The following is a 21714-nucleotide window of genomic DNA, read 5'->3' on the forward strand; positions in this document are numbered from 1 at the left end:
TACATTTGTAGTCCCAGCTCTGGGAAGGCTGAAGAAATCAGTGGGTCTCTGGGGCTTGCTGGACAGCTGGCTTCACCTAGTCAGTAACCTCCAGGTCCCTGAGAGAGTCTGTTTCCAAAAACAAGGTAGATAGCACCAGAGGAATGACACTCAAGATTGGCCTTTTGTGCACATACAGACACACACATGGAGCAAGCCAATGAGATAGCTCAGCCATCAGTGAGTAAAGCTGCTTGCCAGCAAGCCATATGGTTGAAAGAGAGCTCTGGCTCCCACAAGTTATTCTCGGATCTCCACAGGAATGTTCTATGTGTGCACATGTACTCATACATAAATAATAAAGTAATAAAAATTATAATTTGTCATTAAAAAAAGAAGTGGCACAAGAAAACCTGATATGGAGAGGGATTTTTAAGAGAGGCCATTAGCCATCACCTGGCAGGCCAGGCTTGTGTTATTCATGCTCGGAGACTGTGTACACACGCGCGCAGACAGACAGAACAGTTAGGTGTGATGAAATCTGCTTAGGCTCTGAGGTAGCAGGTGTCTTTGGAGACCTCCACTCAAGTATGCAGAAACATACCTAAACATCCTCCCACAAAGACTAGCTCGGATCCTCCCATTAGCACTGTTCTCCCCACCCTGGCTGCATCTTTGTCCCAATACTTCATGGAGCTTATTTTAAAAATGTGTATTCTTATTTAAATACATTTACTTTATATGCATGACTTTTGCCTGCATTTACTTATGTGCCCCCAGAGTTCAGAAGAGGGTGCCACATCTCCTGGAATTGGACTTACCACATGGATGCTGGGAACTGACTCTGAGTATAAAAGCAACCAGTGCTCTTAACCTCTGAGCCATCTCTCTAACCCCCTCATTGACCTAGATTTTTATCCTACTTCTGCCAACCATTGGTTGTTCACCTCATATTCCTAAAGGAGAAAATCCAGAGAAAAACAAAGTCCTAAATCTGCTTCCCTTATCCACTAGAATTTTCTGGAAAGAACAATGGAACTTCTACTCTTTTGTGTGTTTCTTTTTGGGGGGAGTTTTGCTATGTAGTCCTGGAATTCACTACATAGACCAAGCTGGCTTCAAATGCATAAAGATCCATCCACTTTTGCCTCCTGAGTACTGGAACTAAAGTTACTAGCACTTTGCCCGGGCTGTATATCTGTTTTATAAAATACATTTCTTGCATGTGTGTATATATGGCTGAGAGTGCTTATGGGTGTACACATGTGGAGGTCAAAGGACAACTGACAAGAGGCAGTTCTCTCCTTATAATATACACATCTTGGGAACTGATCTCAGGTCATCATGCACGGCAACCATCTTGTTGTCACATATCTCTCTCTCTCTCCCCCCGCCCCCCTCTCTTTCTCTCTGTGTCTGTCTGTTGCCTGTGTGTATTGGCTTTCTGAGACAGTTTCTCTATGTAGCCCTGCCTGACCTAGAATTCAATTTGTAGACCAGGCTGTCTTCAAACTCATAGAGATTTACCTGCCTCTCAAGTGCTGGGATTAAAGGCATGCACCACCACACCCCAGCTCACATACACACACATATTTTTTTTAATTAATTAATTTTTTTTTTCAAGACAGGGTTTCTCTGTGTAGCCTTGGCTGTCCTGGACTCACTCTGTAGACCAGGCTGGCCTCGAACTCAGAGATCTACCTGCCTCTGCCTCCTGAGGGCTGGGATTAAAGGCGTGTACCACCATGCCTAACATTTTATATATATATATGTATGTATGTATTTTTTTTAAATTAGATTATCCTTTCCTAGTTCTTCTTGGTCAACACAAAACAGCTATTTCTTGCTTAAGATCACTAGTTGTAGGAAGTACTCTGTAACTGAATATAAGATAAATTAGATGTACTTCTAGGTATACATAGAATTTGGGCTTTTCCATGTCTCAATATAACACTGGTTTATGATTGCCTAATTCTCAGTGAAATTCCCAAATGTGGACTCCTCAAAGGTAAGGGGTACTTTTCATGTCTCTAGCACCCAATCTAAGGTAAAGAGTGCACTGTGGAGTGTGAGGAGTGAAAGAATCTGTAACTTCAACACAGGTTATCGTCATAGCCAACGCCAACACGGGCTCAGACTGAGAGTGAATCCAGCGTAGAGGGCATGTCATCGTGGGACATCACCCTCAATTTGAGCGGATGGTTGGGAGGGATAGACTGGAGCTTCCTAAAAGTTTTCTAGACCCAGTAAATGCCCAGGAGCAGCATGCTTCTGAGAGCAGGCCTGGCTGCTCTGGCAGGCACTGTGGGGGATTACCATCCTCCTACTGTGACCTACTTTTACCCTGATGTTTTGCTCCCTAAGTCCCTACTCTTCCATGGGCTGGGATGGGAGGATGAGTGGGGGAAGAATTTGCTCTCTGGCCAGGGGCTTAAAGGCTTTATGGGTTTTATCTCAGAGCTGGAGCAGAGGAGAGGGATGATAGGCAGGATGCTGGGGCCTGGGCGCATGTCGACATTGTCCTACAGCTGTAGGTCTGTAGTCAGAGCATGGCTTACTGTTGGGACGTCCGTCACACCAGCACACTTCCCTGCCTCGCCTGTGCTTTTCCCTAGAGCCCGAGCCAGCACTTGAATATAGTGTATGATAAACATTTGTTAATTCATTTGCCAAATGTTTTTTTAAAGATTTATCTTATTTCTTATGTATACAACATCCTGCCTGCATGTGTGCCTGCCCGCCAGAAGAGGGCACCAGATCTCACTATGGATGGTTGGGAGCCACCATGTCGTTGCTGGGAGTTGAACTCATGGACCTTCGGAAGAGCAGCCAGTGCTCTTAACCGCTGAGCCATCTCTCCAGCCCTCTATATTATTTTTTTTTTCTGTGAGTCTAGGATTATGATTATCTTAGGTTTATAATCATGATAAAAGATAGGAAAATAGTATGGAAAACTTGGAGGGCGATGTCTTTGCTAAGAATTTACACAACTGCAGAAATGTCAGAACTGAGGTTTGATCCCAGGTTTGGCCCCAAAGTCAATATTCCTTTTTTTTTTTTTAAGACAAGGTCTCTCTGTGCAGCAGCTCTGTGTGTCTTAATTTCTATACAGACAGATCATGCTGGCCTTGAACTCAGAGATCCACCTGCCTCAGCCTCCCAAAGCATAGCATGCCAGGTTAAAGTCCATGTTTTTAGTAATTCCACTGCCCTTTGGGAAACAAATTTCACTGCTGCTGTTTGAGTTAAGGTCTCAACCCATATTCCAGGCTGACCTAGAACTCATATGGCCTAGCTGTTCTGCATCTCCTACTGCACTACTCCCTTAGGGTCTACTGCTATATGGCAGCATACTGGTAAATTGCTTTTCAGACAGAACCTCAGTATGTAGCCCAGGCTAGCCTCAAACTCAAGACTGACTTTCTGCTGCTTCTAAAGTACTAGGACTACAGGCTACAAGTATCAATACACTAAGCTTCAAAGCAACTTTTAATTAAAAAAATAATATTAAAACTTTACCATGTAGCCAAGCATGGTAGTCTATGTCTGTAATCCCAGCACTCAGAGAGGCAGAAGCAGACAGCTCTCTGTGAGTTGGAGGCCAGCCTGGTCTACAAGGCAAGTCCATGACAGCCAAGGTTACACAGAGAAACTCTCTCTCGAAAAACAAACAGACAAAAACAAAACAAAGAAAAAAACAAATTAACTCGGGTGTGGTAGCATAGGCCTTTAGTCCTAACACTCAGTGGGGGGTGTGGGGGTTGAGGCAGAGGCCAACCTAGTCTCTGGAATAGCCTGGAGCAGAGAGAGTTCTAGGACAGCCAGGGCTACGTGGAGAAATTCTGGTTCGAAAAACCAAAAATCAATCAACCAAACCAAACAAAACTAAAACAAAACAAAACTCCAACAAACTAAAATATCTACTACTGTCTAGAAGTTGGTCCAAAACAGACTTCACCACAATTCAGAAATTAACTGCCTATTTTTAACACATCTGATTGTCTAAAAATTTTAGCAATTTTAAAGATAGATTTTTTTTTTTTTTAAATTAGCGTGTGATCTCAGCATTCCGGGAGGCTGAGGGAGGCTGATTCCCATGAGTTCCAGGCCAGCCTGGACTACAATAGTGTGTATTCCTGGTAACCTATGGGGCGATAGATCGAGTCTCAAGTGAAACAGAACAGATTTTATTAATAAGATCTACATCAGTCATCTGTGGAGATGCAGAGTCTTTTGGAGAACGCTCTGTGCACACTGTGTTCTTTCACCACTTGCCCTTCAAGAGCTCCTTCATCTCTAGAATCTTGACATTTTCTCCCTGCTCCCAGGCACTCTTTCCACCCCCAGGCTTATCCCCAGCAGTTTCCAGCCGCAAACAGACCCACCCCTCGAGAAGAGCCCTTCTCCGCCCGGAAGACGTTGATTGGCAGGCACTCAGAGGACGCCCACTGCATCCGCGGGCTGGAGCATCCGCCTCGGGTCCTTCCCGGGGGCCGTCCGAGTTTGTTTTGGCGTCGGGCGCGCGCAGCAATGACGTCATGACGCTGACGCGGGAGGATGGCGGCGGAGGCGCCCGTGGCCTGGGCCGGGAGACGGTGGGCTGAGCCGCCGAGACTCCGAAGAGCCCGCCGCCCGCGCGAGGTGAGGCCTTCCGGCTCGGGGCTTCGGCCTGACGGGCGTGAGGGGCTGGCGGGCTCGGCCGCACGGCGTGGGCCTGGCGCTGCCGGGCCGCCGCAGTGCAACTCCGAGCCCTGGGCCCCTGTGCACCGGGGCCTACGGGCTGGGGAGTGGGCCGGGCCGTGGCCACCAGTGGTCTCCTGGCAGGCCTTGGAACCTGCTGCCGCGTTAGGCCCGATGGACTTGGTCTGCTGCCCAGCCGTCCCGCGCCCTGCGCGGGTCAGGCTGATCTAATGCTTGTGTGCGGCGCCTACTCCACACCCTTCCCTTGCGACTGAACGCCACGGTCCTGCGGGGGCCACCGATCGCTGCCACGGACCGGCTGGGAAAAGGGCCAGAGTCCAGCTGGGTCGCTTGCACGTCAAATCTGTCATTACTTATAAGGAGCCATTCCCGCTCAGTCCTCTAACGAAGCTGCTGCCTTGATAATTGCCATCTGAAAGTCACTCGTTAAAACTGCCTCCCTAGTCACTTGTAGGGAAAAGCTAAACCTTGTCGGAGCTCTTCACTGTAGGCCTAGCTTCCCCTCCAGTCAACTTGTGGGCGCTACAGTCTGCGTTAATGTAGTGTGTTGTTGCGGCATGTGAACCTCCTGTTAGCTCCATGGTCTCATACCCTTGAGGTTCAGAAAGCTGCTTTCTCAGTTTATGAAACTCTTCCTTTCATTTTCACCCTCACACACCTGTGTCCTTCAAAAATCTATACCATTGGTGTGTTCCTTGGAAAACTCCCCTGCTTTCACACAGCAGTAGTGTTTGATTAAAGCTATTTCGACCCTGACTTTTGAATGGAAACATATTAAGCCATTGCCAGTGTCTGAGACTGTCACAGCAGACACCTATGTATGTGATAGGGGCTTCAGCCTTTTAGTTGGATGTGGGATACATTTCTAATCCCGGTATTTATGAGGTGGAGGCAAGAGAATCAGTAAAGGCCAGTCTAGACTACATAGCATGCTTAGGGCAAGCCTGGGCTACATGAGATCCTGTCTGTCACAAGCAAAATACCCCAAAGCGCTGGTATGGTGACGGATGCCATTTTGCCCGGCTAGGGCCTGAACTGTTTTTGCTGAACTACATGTACAGCATACAATTTGATTTCAGAAGTTGTGTGGTAGCTCAGATGCTGTAACCCCAGCATTTGAGAGGCTGAAAGATCAGGAATCCATGGATTTGAGGCTACTCCCACACTGCATATGGAGTACCAAGTCAGGCAGGGTTACAGAGTGAGACCCTGTCTCACAAAGCAAAACAAAAACAAGAAAGAAACGAGATGAGATAGAAACCTGCATTTTTAAAAATTTATTTTTATTTTATATTCACTGGTGTTTTGCCTGCATGTATATCCATGTGGGGGTTCCAGATCCCCTGGAGCTGGAGTTACAGACAGTTGTGACCTGCCATGTGGGTGCTGGGGATTGAATCCAGGTCCTCTGGAAGAGCAGCCTGTGCTCTTAACCACTGAGCCATCTCTCCATCCCAGAAACCTGTATTTTTAAAGTTGTTTTAAAGTCTCCTTCCTTCACCTGTATGGTGATTAATTGATCCTGGGCATTTGGCATTCTACTAAACTGAGCTGTACCCCCATTTCAGAAATCTGTATTTTAGCCAAGCCTAGTGGCTCACATTTGTAGTCCCAGCACTGGAGAGGCTGAGGCAGGAGGACTGCTGTATAGTGAGTTCCCCAGTCCAGCCTGGTCTACAGAGTGAGACCAGAAAAAAGAAAGCAAGAGCCAGTGACATTATTGTTCTTCTTGGATGATGGGTTGCTGCCTCCGGAAGCTTCTGGCCCTGTAGATTCCTCTGTGGGTTCATTGCATATACCTTAGAAAGACTTTGAAAGACCTGCATTCACTTACTGGCTTTTACAAATCCTGAGAATCTTTGAGTCCTCTTTGCCCAATTCCAAAGTGGGATAGTCATGTTGACTTCATTAGATCTCATTAGATTGCAGATGGGTGAGATTATATATGGAACACTTAGTTCACTTGACATTTTCTAAATGGAAGCCACTGTTAGCTAAGATACAAGTGTCTTTCATTTTTTTTTTTTTTTTTACTCCAGTGCTGGGCATCAAACCCAGGGCCCTGTACATACTAACCAAATATATGCCAGTAATAAATAAATAAACATATATGTATTTATGTACATATATACATATATGTATTTATGTGTGTGTATATATACACACATACATACACACACACTCTACTACTGACCTACACTCAGCCCCATTCACCTTTCCATGTCTGTCTCTCTCTGTCCCTCTTTGTCTCTCTCTCTCTTTCTGTGTGTGTGTTTGTGTGTGCGTGTGAATGTAGTTCATAGACAATTTGTGAGTTGGTTCTTCTGGGATGGAATCAGGTTGTCAGTCTGGGTGGAAGGTATCTATACCCACTAAGCTCTTGCCAGCCCAGTTGCTGTTGATGTTTTTGTTTTGTTTTCCCTAGTACTAAACGGTGGATGTAGTCAAGAACTCTGCCGCTGAGGTAGAGTCTCAGCCCTCTTTTACACTTTTGACTTTGAGATAGGATTTTACGTAGTCTTCCAGGCTGGTCTTGAGCTCACTCTATAGCTAAGACAGCTCTTGGGATTTCCCTGCCTCAGCTTACTGAGTAGCTTGGATTTGGGCCTTTCCTACCAGGCCCAGCTAGAAAATGTCACCCCCCTTTTCTTCTCCCTCCTTCTTTCGGGTTTTCGAGAGAATGTTTCTCTGGTGTAGTCCTGGCTGCCCTGGAACTCACTCTGTAGACCAATCTGCCAGCCCCTGCCTGAGTGCTGGGATGCCCGGCAAAATGTAATCTTTTAAAGTTGTTCTTCATAGCGAGTGTTTTCTTCACGGTCGCTTCTAGGTATTCCAGAGCTCTGATAACGCTGCTTCTCAGATGGATGCAGTCGGCCCCTCTCCTAGAAGGGCTTCGGAATGCTAATTTACTAGTGGATAGGTCTGCTGAGTGAGCAAGTTTTCTAGGTCTACTTGTAACCCTGTGCTTAAGTTGTATAAATGAGCTCGAGAAAGTGCAGCCTTCAGGAAACTTGCTTTTCTCTGACACTGAGCTGTAGTTTCACATCTCAGGTTTTCTTGGTGCTCGGAACAGAATGCCCTCGAAGATCGGAGGTGCCTGTGGAATCTGCAATAGATGCTGAGGTCTTATGTCATTCACAAGGTTATAGTGGAATGGGTAAGATTTGGTTTGGCCTTGGGTTTGGCTTTGTAAGTGTGAGCATGTTATATGAGCAACCCTGGCATTGCTCGGCACCGCCTAACCAGCTGTGTGATGATGTGATTGTGTTGAAAGTAGTTGAAACCATTGACCCTTAGACTTCAGGAGAGCTGAGAACAGCTGTCTCCGTTGGCCCACAGAGATCCACCTGCCTCTCACTCCCGAGAGCTGGGATTAAAGGCCTGTGCCACTACGCCTGGCTTGAGAGACTTTTTCAAGTTGCAAGTTTGAAGTGGCCTTTAGGGCATTATAAGAATGGAGGAGGGTGGGGAACTGGAGAGATGACTCAGAGGTTAAGAGCACTGGCTGTTCTTCCAAAGGTCCTCAGTTCAATTCCCAGCAAACTCATGGTGGCTAGCAACCATCTATAATGAGATCTGGTGCCCTCTTCTGGCCTGCAGGCACACATGTGGGCAGAATATTGTATACATAATAATACAAAAAGAAAAAAAATTTAAATTAACAATTGCCAGGCAGTGGTTGCACATACCTTTAATTCTGTACTCAAATGGCTTTCTGAGCTAAAGGCCAGCTTGATCTATAGAGTAAGTTTTAGGGCAGCCAGTACTACACAGAGAAATCCTGTCTCAAACAAACAAACAAAACCAAAACCAAACAAACAAACCTGTCTTGAAAAGAAAGAAAGAAAAAGGGGCAGTCATTAATGACATTAAAAGTTAAAAGCCAGGCTGGAGAAATGGCTCAGTGGTTAAGAGCACTGACTGCTCTTTTAGAGGTCCTGAGTTTGATTCCCAGCAACCACATGGTGGCTCACAACCATCTATAATGTATCTAATGCCCTCTTCTGGCCTGCAGGTGTACATGCAGAAAGAGCACTGTATACATAATAATAAATAAATAAATCTTTAAAAAGAAGAAAAATAATCCCAGCACTTGGGAAGCATAGGCAGGAGTGTCTCTGAGTTTGAGACTAATCTGATCTACAGAGTGAGTTCTAGAACAGCCAGGGCTATACAGTGAAACACTATCTTGGAAAAATAAACAAAATCTTTATGGGCCAGGTATGGTGGCACAGACATTTTTTTATTGCCAGCACTTAGAAGGAAGAAGCAGGTAATCTAGCAAGTTCCAGACCAGCCAGGGCTATTGTCTCCAAACATCCCCCCCCCGCCCTGGTTTTTCAAGACAGGGTTTCTCTGTGTAGCTTTGGCTGTGCTGGACTCACTCTGTTGTTTGTTGGTTTGTTTCAAGACAGGGTTTCTCTGTGTAGCCTTGGCTGTCCTGGACTCACTTTGTAAACCAGGCTGGCCTCAAATTCACAGTGATCCACCTGCCTGGGCCTCCTAAGTGCTGGGATTAAAGGCGTGCAACACCACACCTGGCTCCCTGGACTCATTCTGTAGACTAGGCTGGCCTCCTCAGATGCACAGCTCTGCTTCCCAGAGAGCTGGGATTAAAGGCATTCACCACCATGTCCCTCTCTAAAACATTTATCATCGTCATCATCATCTTTATTTATGGTGTGTGTGAGTGTAGGTACATGCACTGTGTCATGTCATGCATGTAGAGGTCAGAAAATAACTTTTCTTTTTTCTTTGAGACATAGTGTCTCTGTGTTTTGCTGTTCTGGTATTCACTCTGTAGACCAAGCTGGCCTTGAACTCAAAAATTTACCTGCTTCTGCCTTCCAAGTGCTGCAATTAAAGTTGTGCACCAGCACTGCACAGCAAGAAAACAATTTTTTCACACCATGGATCCCTAGGTTTGAACTCAGATCAAGTCTGTGCAGCAAGTTCTTTGCCTACAAAGCCATCTTGCTGGCCCACTTTCTTTGAGCTTTATGTTTATATACATACACATACATACACACACAAATATATTTTTAAAATATTTATTTATTTAGTGTATATGAGTGTATGCATACCAGCATGCCAGAAGAGGGCATCAGATCCCATTACACATGGTTGTGAGCCACCATGTGGTTGCTGGGAATTGAACTCAGGACCTGTGGAAGAGCAGACAGTGCTTTTAACCACTGACCCATCTCTCCAGCCCGGTATATAATATTTTTAAAGCTGCACTTATTCATTGTATGTGTGTGTGTGTTTATGTGTATGTATGCATTTTCCATAGTATATGGGTGGAGGTCAGAGGACAGCTTAATATAATTTCTCCAAAAAATTATTTCTGTTTCTATCATGTAAGTCTCAGGTATCAAATTCAAATTCCCCTCTCTTTTCTCTCCTCTCCCCCTTTCATTCATATGCCCCCAGAGGAAATTGCTGCTAAGAATTTCTCATCAAACTTCGTGGGATCCCCTCCAATATCTGTATATATGTATGTAACTTTTTTGGGGGAAGCTGGGCGTGGTGGCACACACCTTAAATCCAGCCCCCGGGAGGCAGAGGCAGGTGGATCTCTGTGAGTTTGAGGCCAGCCAGGACTACAAGAGAAACCCTGTTTCAAAAAACAAAAACAAAAACAAACAAAATAAACTTTGTGGGGGTATGTGTTTCAAGACAGGGTTTCTCTGTGTATCCTTGGCTGTCTTAGATTCACTTTGTAGACCAGGCTGGCCTCGAACTCACAGCGATCCACCTGCCTCTGCCTCTGCCTCCCAAGTGCTGGCATTACATGCAAATGCCACCACACCAGGCTTCCACCTTATTTTCTGAGCCAGGATCTCATTGAACCTGAACCATTTGGGTAGGAATTGCAGGTCCGTGCGCTCCAGGAACCTTCCTGCTTCCCTCTCCTCAGAGTGCCACAGTGCCTAGCGTTTTACATGGGTGCTGGGGATTCAAACTCAGGTCTTTATGTTTTCAAGATAGGTAGTTTATAACTGAGCTATCCTCCAAGCCCTAATTTTACAACTTAAAAAAAAAATATTTTTGAGGCAGGGCATGGTGGCCCACGCCTTTAATCCCAGGCAGCACTCAGGAGGCAGAGGCAGAGGCAGGGGGATCGGTGTGAGTTGGAGACCAGCCTGGTCTACAAAGTGAGTCCAGGACAGCCAAGGCTACACAGAGAAACCCTGTCTTGGAAAAAGAAATTAACTTTTGCTGTTTTGGGTTTGAACCCAGAGCCTCTCACATGTCAGGCAAGAACTTTGGCCCTAATTTTTCGTTATGTTAAAGAATGTGCCATGAATTTTCTCATAGTGGTTATTTGCACCCAAAGTGGTTTTGTCATGTTTTTAGAAATGGGATTGCTGGCCGAGCATGGTGGTGCACACCTTTAATCCCAGCACTCGGGAGGCAGAGGCAGTCAGATTGCTGTGAGTTCGAGGCCAGCCTGGTCTACAAAGTGAGTCCAGGATAGCCAGGGAAACCCTGTCTCAAAAAACCAAAATAAAAGAAAAGAAAAGAAAAAATGAAGAAAAAAGAAAAGAAATGGAGCCGGGCGTGGTGGTGCACGCCTTTAATCCCAGCACTCGGGAGACAGAGGGAGGCGGATCACTGTGAGTTCGAGGCCAGCCTGGTCTACAAAGTGAGTCCAGGATGGCCAAAGGCTACACAGAGAAACCCTGTCTCGAAAAACCAAAAAAAAAACAAGAAATGGAATTGCTGGGTCAGTCTCCCTGTTGCAGAAAGCAGAGTCTCCCCAAGTCTGCAACTGCTCCTGTTCAAAGATTTGTCGAACATGACAAGGATGTTTGCCTGGTGTGTGTTTGCCTGGTGTGTGTTTGCCTGGTGTGTGTTTGCCTTGTGGTGAGGTGACATGAGAAGTACAGTTGAGCGGTCAACAGTTCCCGAGACTTCTGAGAGGTCTCTGCCTTCCAAAACATAGGCTCAGGATCATTTATTCATTCATTTTTATTTTTATTTTTTGAGACAGGGTTTCTTTATGTAGCCCTGGCTGTCCTCCAGAGTGCTAGGATTAAAGGTGTGGACCACTCTTCCCTGCCCTGCTTGGTTCAGGATCTTTATAGATGAAAGGTTATCTTTTTTTTTTTTTTTTTAAATTTTTATTTAATTTTAATTTATAGGCATTGGTGTAGAGGTGTCAGATCTTGGAGTTACAGACAGTTGTGAGCTGCCATGTGGGTGCTGGGAATTGAACCCAGGTCCTTTGGAAGAACAGGCAGTGCTCTTAACCACTGAGCCATCTTTCCAGCCCCTGAAAGGTTATCTTGCTTTACTGTTTGGGGGAAAATTGAGAGTCGTGGTGGTGATATTGAAGAAGGACACATGCCTATTTTCCATTATTGGGAGAAATTCACACACCAGGCCTCTGTTGCCAGCTCTCTCCTCCTGGCATTCCCCATAGAGTTAGGTCTGGAAGCTTGTGGACAAACTTGCTTTGAGGTTCAGATAACTTTTAAAACCCGAATAGGGTACTACTGTGCTCCAGGATGTTGACTCACTGTTGTGGCTTCTTTCTGCTTCTTGAGAATACCTCAGAATCTTTCTTTGTTGCCTCCCAGCAAATAGAAATCCAAATGTTGCCCTTGTTTCACTCATTGTTGACAGACAGTGAATGCTTCCTGAGTTCAGCAGTTGGCTAGGTCCCAAGGGAGTCATAGAAAGCTGGGAAACAAGCCTCCATCAAGGAGCTAACAGTGGTAATGAAAGGCAGTCGAGAGTAGAGCTGTGTAGCCAGGCTGAGTGGCACATACCTGCAATCCCAGCACTCAGGAGGTTAGGCAAGAGGATTGCTGCAAATTAGAGGCCAGATCAGGCTATACAATGAGTTCAAGGTCAATTAGGACTACTCTGCCTAATAAAGAAAAAAAACTAGAATAAGCTAGTGAGCTACTTAACAGCTTATAGTTGGAATTTGGATTTCTGAAGATAGGCTTTTGAGGAAAAGGCTCCGCAGAGGTGTATTGATTTACCACCTTAGTGATGTGAGGAAATGATCCATGCTTTGACCTCATGGGGTCAATTTCTGCTGGGCCCAGATACTTCTACAACCATTTGGTTTTTTGAGACAAGGTTTCTCTGTGTAGCCTTGGCTGTCCTGGACTCACTTTGTAGACCAGGCTGGCCTTGAACTCACAGTGATCCACCTGCCTCTGCCTCCCGAGTGCACCACCACCGCCTGGCTTTTCTTTTCTTTTTTTCTTTTTTGTTTTCGAGACAGAGTTTCTCTGTGTAGACTTGGCTGTCCTGGAACTTTCTTTGTAGACCATGCTGGCCTCTAAATCACAGCAATCTGCCTGCCTCTGGGATTAAGAGGCATGCACCACCAAGCCTGGCTTTTTTTGTTTTTTGTTTTGGGGGTTGTTTTTGTTTTCCAAGACATGGTTTCTCTGTGTAACCCTGACTGTCCTGGACTCCCTTTGTAGACCAGGCTGGCCGCGAACTCACAGAGATCTGCCTGCCTCTGCCTCTCTGAGTGCTGGAATTATAGGTGTGTGCCACCACTCCCTGCTACCTTTCTGAGTTCTTTTGGGTGATGATGCTGAAAGAGGTTTTTAACAATCTACACCAGAAAAGATGGATTCGAATGCTGAGGGGTGATTTTAACACTTAGGAAATATGAGACTTCAGCTCGAAGGGCCCAGGAAGACTATAGAGGATCCAACAATTGTGCCTGGTGAATGTCTTTGCTCCTGTTAGGCTTGAAGAACAGCATAAGACTGAAGTCCAGTGAAATAGAAGTCAGGGCTATAGAGATCAGAGCTGATATTTTTTTCTAGGCCCTCCCTTGAGTTTGAAATTTGAGTTGCTTTTATTTTGTTTTGAGATAGGGTCTCTGTAATATAAACTGTCTCAGAACTCACTATCTAGCCTTGCCTGGTCTTGAACTTATGATAAACCTCCTGCGTTGGCCTCCTAAATTTGAAATCATAGGTGTGAGCTATTACTATGCCTGGCTTCTGTACCCTGGCTTCTTTGTTTTTATTTTTTATTTTTTAGATTTATTATATATACAGTACTCTGCCTGCATGTACACCTGCCTGCCAGAAGAGGGCATTAGATCACACTATAGATGGTTGTGAGCCACCATGGTTGCTGGGAACTGAACTCCAGACCTCTGGAAGAGCAGTCAGTGCTCTTAACCTCTGAGCATCTCTCCAGCCCCTTTCTTTTCTTTTTTAAAAAATTTTTATTTAATTTTATTCTATGTGCATAGGTATGAAGGTGTTAGAATCCCTGGAACTGGAGTTACAGACAGTTGTGAGCTGTCATATGGGTTCTGGGAATTGAACCAGGGTCCTTTGGAAGAGCAGACTCAAAGACATCCCTTTGCAGGTTATTATATCAGTCAATTTTTGTTTGTTTTGAAACAGAGTCTCGTTATATAGCCTTGGACGGCCTAGAGGTTGCTATGTAGATCAGACTGGCCTGATCTATGTGCATGATCTTCCTGCTGCTACCTCCAGAGTCCTAGAATTATAGATATGTGCCACCTTGTCTGACTTCATTTTCTTTTTCTTTCTTTCTTTTTTTTCTTTCCTTTTTTTTCTTTAAGACGGGTTTTCTCTGTGTAGCCTTGCACTGTCCTAGACTCCCTTTGTAGACGAGGCTGGCCTCGAACTCACAGAGATCCACCTGCCTCTGCCTCCCAAGTGCTGGGATTAAAGGTGTGTGCCACCACCTCCACCACAGGACCTCCCTTATCTCACTTTATCTTTTCTTTTTTTGGGGAGGGGATGGGTTCAGACAGGATTTCTGTGTTTTAGCCCTGGCTGTTTGGAACTCAACACTGTAGACCAGGTTGGCCTTGAACTCACAGAGATCTGCCTGACTCTGCCTCCCAACTGCTGGGATGAAAGTGATGCCCCACTGCCCAGCCTGAATTTATTCTTAATTAGACTGCATTTATGCAGGAGACAGAAAAAGGGTGAATGGCTGTCTTCTTTCAGAGGTGTCCTTGACTATTCTGACTTGCCTTCTTTTCTGTTTGCATAGGTGTAGACGGGGCACTGCCTACAGAGCAGGTCCTGCCAGCCTCACTGGAGAGGATGCCCCCGTGTCAGTGATGGGCTGTGGGACAAGCAAGGTCCTTCCTGAGCCACCCAAGGATGTCCAGCTGGATCTGGTCAAGAAAGTGGAGCCGTTCAGTGGCACTAAGAATGATGTATACAAGCACTTCATCACAGAGGGGGACAGTGTTGGCCCTCTCAAAGCTGGGTTTCCAGCTCCCAGTCAGTATGCACCTCCCTGTCCTGGTGTTCCCACTACTGGCCACACAGAGCCTCCCTCAGAACCACCACGCAGGGCCAAGGTGGCAAAGTACAGGGCCAAATTTGACCCACGTGTGACAGCTAAGTATGATATCAAGGCCCTGATTGGCCGAGGCAGCTTTAGCAGAGTGGTACGTGTGGAGCACCGGGCAACCAGACAGCCATATGCTATCAAGATGATTGAGACCAAATACCGAGAAGGGCGGGAGGTGTGTGAGTCTGAGCTGCGAGTGCTGCGTCGCGTGCGCCATGCCAACATCATCCAGCTGGTGGAAGTGTTTGAGACACAGGAGCGTGTGTACATGGTGATGGAGCTGGCCACTGGTGGTGAGCTCTTTGACCGGATTATTGCCAAGGGTTCTTTCACTGAGCGGGATGCCACAAGAGTGCTGCAAATGGTACTGGATGGTGTGCGCTATCTGCATGCCCTTGGCATCACACACCGAGACCTCAAGCCTGAGAATCTCCTCTACTACCACCCAGGCACTGACTCCAAGATCATCATCACTGACTTTGGCTTGGCCAGTGCCCGAAAGAAAGGTGATGACTGCCTGATGAAGACCACCTGTGGCACACCTGAATACATTGCTCCTGAGGTCCTGGTTCGAAAACCCTACACCAATTCCGTGGATATGTGGGCACTGGGTGTCATTGCCTACATCTTGCTCAGTGGCACCATGCCCTTTGAAGATGACAACCGCACCCGGCTATACCGGCAGATCCTCAGGGGCAAATACAGTTATTTGGGGGAGGTGAGTTCGTCTTGCTCCTGTTCCAGAGATGTGAGGGTGGCCCCTCAGGGAAGGTATAACCTGTAGCTCCTGGTCAAGGGGCCTGCTGTGAGGGCCATGCTCATGGGGCCCAAGCAGTGTAGAAGTAACAGAGACTGGCAAAATGTCTTAGTTTGGATTCCCCTAAATGTACGCCCTGAGGTGAATACTTGGCAGTAACAAGCTTATGTGGGAAGTGGTTAAACAAAGGAAGGGGACAGTGACATAGGAAAAAGGTAAGTCTAATGAACAAGTAATTAAGAAATGGGCTGGCTAAAATAAATAAATAAATAAATGGGCTGGCCAGCCTGGTCCGCGTATCAAATTCCAGGCCAGCTAGTGCTGTATAGTAAGACCGGGACTCAAACAAAACAAACAAACAAACAAAGTGGGCGGGGCCTGGGGAGATAGCTCAGCGAGTTCTATACTTGCCTTGTACACACAAGAACCTGAGTTAGCCAGGTGTGGCAGCACATGCCTTTAATTCCAGCATTAGGAGTCAGAGGCAGATGGATCACTGTGAGTTAGAGGCCAACCTGGTCTAGAAAGTGAGTCTAGGACAGGACAGACAAGGCTACACAGAGAAACTCTGTCTCAAAAAAACAAAAAACCCCAAAACAACAAAAACCTGAGTTAGATCCCCAGAACGCATGTGAAGGAGTTGGATGCAGTATCCTGAGTTTCTCATACCAGCACTGGGGAGACAGTGATGGGAGCATCCCTCTAGCCAAATTGCTGTGTTCCGCATTCAGTGAGAGACCCTGTCTCAAAAGTCAGGGTGGAGAATGATAAAGGAAATCATCCTCTGGCCTCAACACACACGTGCATGTGTACTTATATACACACAAAAAACACATGTACACACATATACCACACACACAGATGTGGACTGTTAGACTGGTCCCACTTTTTTTTTTTTTTTTCCTCTAGTCAGGGTTTCTCTGTGTAGCCTTGGCTGTCGTAGACTTACTTTGTAGACCAGGCTGGCCTCGAACTCACAGTGATCCTCCTGCCTCTGCCTCCCATGTGCTAGGATGAAAGGCGTGCGCCACCACACCTGGCTGTGTTTTGCTTTTTAATGCTTTATTTATTATTGTATGTGTGCATGTGGCTGTGGGGTATGTGTATGTCACAGCAAGTATGTAGAAGGTAGAAGACAGCATTGTAGAATAGGTTCTCTCTGTACCTTTATGTGGATTCTCGGAATCAAGCTCAAATCATCAGTCTTGAATGGCAAGCACCTTTACCCACTGAGTACCTTTCAATACCCATTTGCTTTGTAGTCCAGATTGACCTGAAACTATGTAGTCAAGGATGGCCTTGAACTCCTAATTCTCCTGCCTCCTCTTCCCACATTCTGAGATTACAGGTGTGCATCATCACTATAATCACATTACCACCTGCCATTTCTGCCCTTTTTGCGACCTACACGGAAGGGAAGGAGCTCTGGGAGCTACTGTCGTCTGTGACCTGGCTTTCCTCCTAGGGATTTGGGCCAGGCTTGCCCTCTCCCAACCTCATCATCTGGCTCACAACAATGCTCCTTATAAGAGTCATCCAAGGGCCTCGCATCACGTTTCATGGCTTGGCATCCCATGGTATATCAGCCTCCTGTTAGCTTGCAGGTGAAGTTGTGGGGTTAATCGAGGATGTCCCTTTCTCAAGAATGGGGTGCTCTCCTCTAGGAGGGTGCCGAGGTCATACATTTCAAAGGTGGTAATGATTTAATGGACAGAGCCGTCCTCTTCTGTGCAGCTCTGTCACAGCACTGGGGAGGGTATCTTCCTGCACCATTTCTGAGAGAAAGACAGGTGTTTACACTGACACCTGGGCTATGTGGGCTCTGAAGTACAGAGGTCACTGTAGAACACCTGACACTCTCCACAGGGTGACCAACGCCATGGAAAGCTCATGATTGGTCTCCTGTCATTTATAGACTTTAAGTGAATGTATATGTGATTTTAAAGAATTGACTCTCACAAATCTGTGCTGGGCTAGTACTAAAGAGTACAGGATGCCACAGATCAGCCAGGAGCCCTGCAGAGCTCAGGAAGTTCTGCGGCCTAGATAGGAGGTTGTAGCTGAAACTGGTATTTTAAATAGAGCATGAATGTCTGAAAGTTGAAAGGCTGCTTTCATTCTGAGCTTTGTGTGGTGCCAAGCTGTTGAGGGTGCCTCCAGATGAGAGGGCAGTATAGCGGCACTCAGCTAGGGAGGGAGAGAGAGTATGTGTTTCCAAGTGGAAAGACTTGAAAAATCTATAGGCACACCCAAGAATTTCTGATTCTGGGAATTGTTGAACAGTTTAGCTAATTGGAGCTTGCAGTCTTGATAACTGATTATTGATTATCTGAGCATGGGGGAATAACAAATGAGTGGAGCAGGAGTGGACTCAGGTCTCCTGCTTCTACCAGCATCCAAAGGTTAGAGGCAGAAATTCTGTGCTCTGGCTGCCAGAGTCCTGAGCAGTGGGTCTGGGCCGTCAGTGTGAGTGTAGGAGCTGGGTGTTGCCCAGCCTTTGCCTCCCCATCCTCTAGTTGGAGCTGAGCACATCAGTTCCTAGTTCAGAGTCAAACCTGGCAGACTCTGGTCATATTTTTCTACTACCAGGAACTTGGCTAACCCCAAAACAGATCTAACTACCTAACCTCTGTGGAAAGGTTTTTTTTTTTTGAAGATTTACTTTTTTTTTTTTTTTTTTTTTTTTGGTTTTTCGAGACAGGGTTTCTCTGTGTATCCTTGGGCATCCTGGACTCACTTTGTAGACCAGGCTGGCCTCGAACTCACAGCGATCTGCCTGCCTCTGCCTCCCGAGTGCTGGGATTAAAGGCGTGCGCCACCACGCCCGGCTAGATTTACTTATTTTTATGGGCATTGGTGCTCTGCCTGCATGTCTCTACAAGGGTGTCATATATCTGGAACTGGAGTTACAGACAGCTGTGTGCTGCCATCTGTGTGCTGGGAATTGAACTGTGGTCCTCTGGAAGAGCTGCCAGTACTCTTAACTGCTGAGCTATCTCTCTAGCCTTGCTTAAGCTGTGCTTTTAAAGGTACTTTTATCATGATAATATAAAAAGTGACTTAAAAAATAATAGGTCACCTAAAAATGATTTGTGTGGGTGTTGCCTGGGGGAGAGATCTGTTCCTCTGTGCTGGAGGCCAGTTTTGGGGGTTTTGTTTTTGTTGTTGTTGTTAATTTTGTTTGTGTTTTTGTTTTGTTTTGTTTTAAGACAGGATCTCTCTATGTAACCCTGGCTGTCCTGGAACTCACTCTATAGACCAGGGTGGCCTCAAACTCAGAGATCTGCTTGGGTGCCGGTTACCTTTTTATCCTACTGATCACTGCCTACGCACAAGCATCTAGGAAAATACAAGAGACAGGAAAGTCTACCTGTTTCCTGTGCACTGAGCCCTGTCTGGTACCCTTGTTCCTTGCAGGGTTTGTCCCCACAGCCTCTGTGAGGCTATGGGCTTCAGCAGAAGGCTCCTGTACTGACTGACTGAGCTCCAGGGTAAATAGGACATTATCTGGGAGAATGGAGCAGAAGGGAAAGAGACGAAGGGTTTGGTTTTAAGAACCCTGTACTGCTAAGAAGATCCCCAGCTTCCTGATAGGACAAATGCCACAGAAAGTGTTAATAGGTGGTACCTATTTAACTGGATGCTGTTAAAATGATCCCAGTTTAGGTGGGTGGTGGTGGCGCACGCCTTTAATCTCAGCACTTGGGAGACAGAAGCAGGCGGATTGTTATGAATTCAAGACCAGCCTGGTCTGCATAGTGAGGGCAGGACAGCCCAGGCTACACAGAGAAACTCTGTCTAGAAAAACTGAGAAAGGGCTGGAGAGATGGCTCAGCGTTTAAGAGCACTGGCTGCTCTTCCAGAGGTCCTGAGTTAAATTCCCAGCAACCACGTGGTGGCTCATAACCATTTATAATGTGATATAATGCCCTCTTCTTGTGTGGAGGTGTACATGCAGGCAGAGCACTATAGACATAATAAATAAATAAATCTTAAAAAATAAATAAATAAAAAGACCCCAGCTTTGCTCTTGGACCTGTTTGGGACAGACCATGAGACCACGGATTCTAGGACATAGGCCCCACATGGTTAGGAAAATGGTGCTAATCCAAGCTCTTCAGGAGGAACATCAGCTTTGAGGGCAGATCTAGAGGCTTCTGGACCGTCCTCTCTCACCTAGAGAGTTGGAAGGCTTCTGCCCTCAAATACTAATTGGGCCCTGTGGTAGTGGCGTTCCACAATTCTGACATTGTGATACTTCAGTCCAAAGCCCAGGCTCAGGCTTACCCCTCTTGTACATGCTATTGGCCCCAGATGTTTGCTACAGTCACTCAGCACGGTAAGATTTTTCTCAAACTGTTCCATTTATCCTTGTTGTTGACCTTAGAAACTTAGCAGCTATGAAAGATCCAATTCAAACGTTGCTTTTCCTTAGGAATAATGCTGAGCACTGCCATTATGCGGAGCCTACCAGGTACAAGGTATTGAGCTGGTACGCTACATCTAGCCTCTCCAATCTCCACCCATTTACACACGGGGAAACTGAGGCTAGTATGTTTCAGTAGCTTGCCAGTGTTTTCACAGCTAAGGGCAGCAGGCCAAAGATTGAAATGTATGCCATCTTGGGCTCAGGGACTAGTCTGCTATTGCTAGTGCTTCCTTGTAATGTTGTGTTTGGATACATATCTCCTTGCTGACCTACAAGGTCCTAGAGGACACTGTGTCAGCACATACACATGCCACAGACCTGGCTTAGCACATCACAACTACCTATCTCAACATTTGCTGGGTTGAACTAGACTTGTGACTAGAAGGAACATTCTTCTGGTTTCTCCTAAGGGAAGTATGAGTGGTCACTGGTATGGCCTGGGACAGGTCCCAAATGTAGCAGATTAGATGAAGCAGAGAGCTTACTGGTGGTGTGCTTAGGAAACTGCTGCCTGTGGGCACAGACAAGTTTCATAGAATCCCAGGAGTGAACGCGCTCTTCATTTAGGGCAGATATGGGACTTTGAAAAAAGAGGAGATGCAGATGCAGATAACATTTTGAAGAGAAATTCGAAATTTATCCTGTTTAGAGGTGCTGGAATAGAAGGTAGTTTGGAAGTGATAGGGAACATGCTACTGAGGGCCAAGGAAGGCCTGTCTGAGGGTGAGAGAAGACAAGGTACAAAGCCACCCCAAGAGGTGAACTTCCTGTTACAAGAGACCTTAGGAGGTTGAAGAGCTGTTTTGAAAGGAGTGAATACAGGACGTGAGTCATCTGTAGACTCATGCTGAAGTACTGTTAGGGCTCTCTCACTCAGTGCTGCAGTGTTTCACTTGACAAGAAATGTGACAATCCTTGGCCTGATGTCACTGCTTTTGTCAAGGGTTCTATTCCTAGAGGCAGGATGTATGAAAAGGCTCTTGGAGGATTGATGGCAGAATGATGGTGCCATCAGCAGCTCTGCTGTCTTTTGAATTTAGAAGCCTGAATTGTCATCCTCCTCCACTTGGGCACTCTGAGCTGTGAGTGAGCCTGGTGACTACGCCAGGGACAGGTGGGCTTGAGCAGAGGCTCACAAAGCCTTATTCAGGAAGCTAAGTGCCTGTGAAGAGGTGACAGCTGGTGAGAGAAGAAACCCACCCTGCTTCTGCCTGGGAAATATGGGATGGTAGGAGGTGGTCTTATGGGCCTCTGGGTGGCAGGCCAGCCTGGGGCCAAGGATCCATGAGTGGACGAGCACTATTGAGTTCTGAGCCCCTGTAATAAGATGAGTTCCCAAAGTCAGAGTTGGCTGAGCAACCCATCTGAGCTCTTGCCTGACCCTCTCCTCACCTGACTCTTCCTTGCTTCTTTTTCTCCTAGCTCTTACACTCAGAATTATATGATGGTTACAAATCTATAGTTGCTGTTGCAAGGAGATACAAATAAGTTACACCAGGACTTGGTTCTGGCTCTGGGA

The 21714-nt window shown here is 46.3% G+C and overlaps 1 protein-coding gene across 1 annotated transcript in view; it reads left to right on the forward strand.

The window, feature by feature from the left end:
* Window positions 1–4471: 4471 nt before the first annotated feature.
* Pskh1 (protein serine kinase H1) overlaps window positions 4472–21714 on the forward strand; it is a 32643-nt gene continuing 15400 nt past the window's right edge. Inside the window, exons 1-2 of the mRNA XM_051169280.1 lie at window positions 4472–4620; window positions 14701–15727. Coding sequence (XP_051025237.1) covers window positions 14771–15727 — 957 coding nt within the window. The 5' untranslated portion in view covers window positions 4472–4620; window positions 14701–14770. The remainder of the gene's footprint in view (window positions 4621–14700; window positions 15728–21714) is intronic.

Source organism: Acomys russatus, chromosome 26, assembly GCF_903995435.1.
Source record: "Acomys russatus chromosome 26, mAcoRus1.1, whole genome shotgun sequence".
NCBI lineage: Eukaryota > Metazoa > Chordata > Mammalia > Rodentia > Muridae > Acomys > Acomys russatus.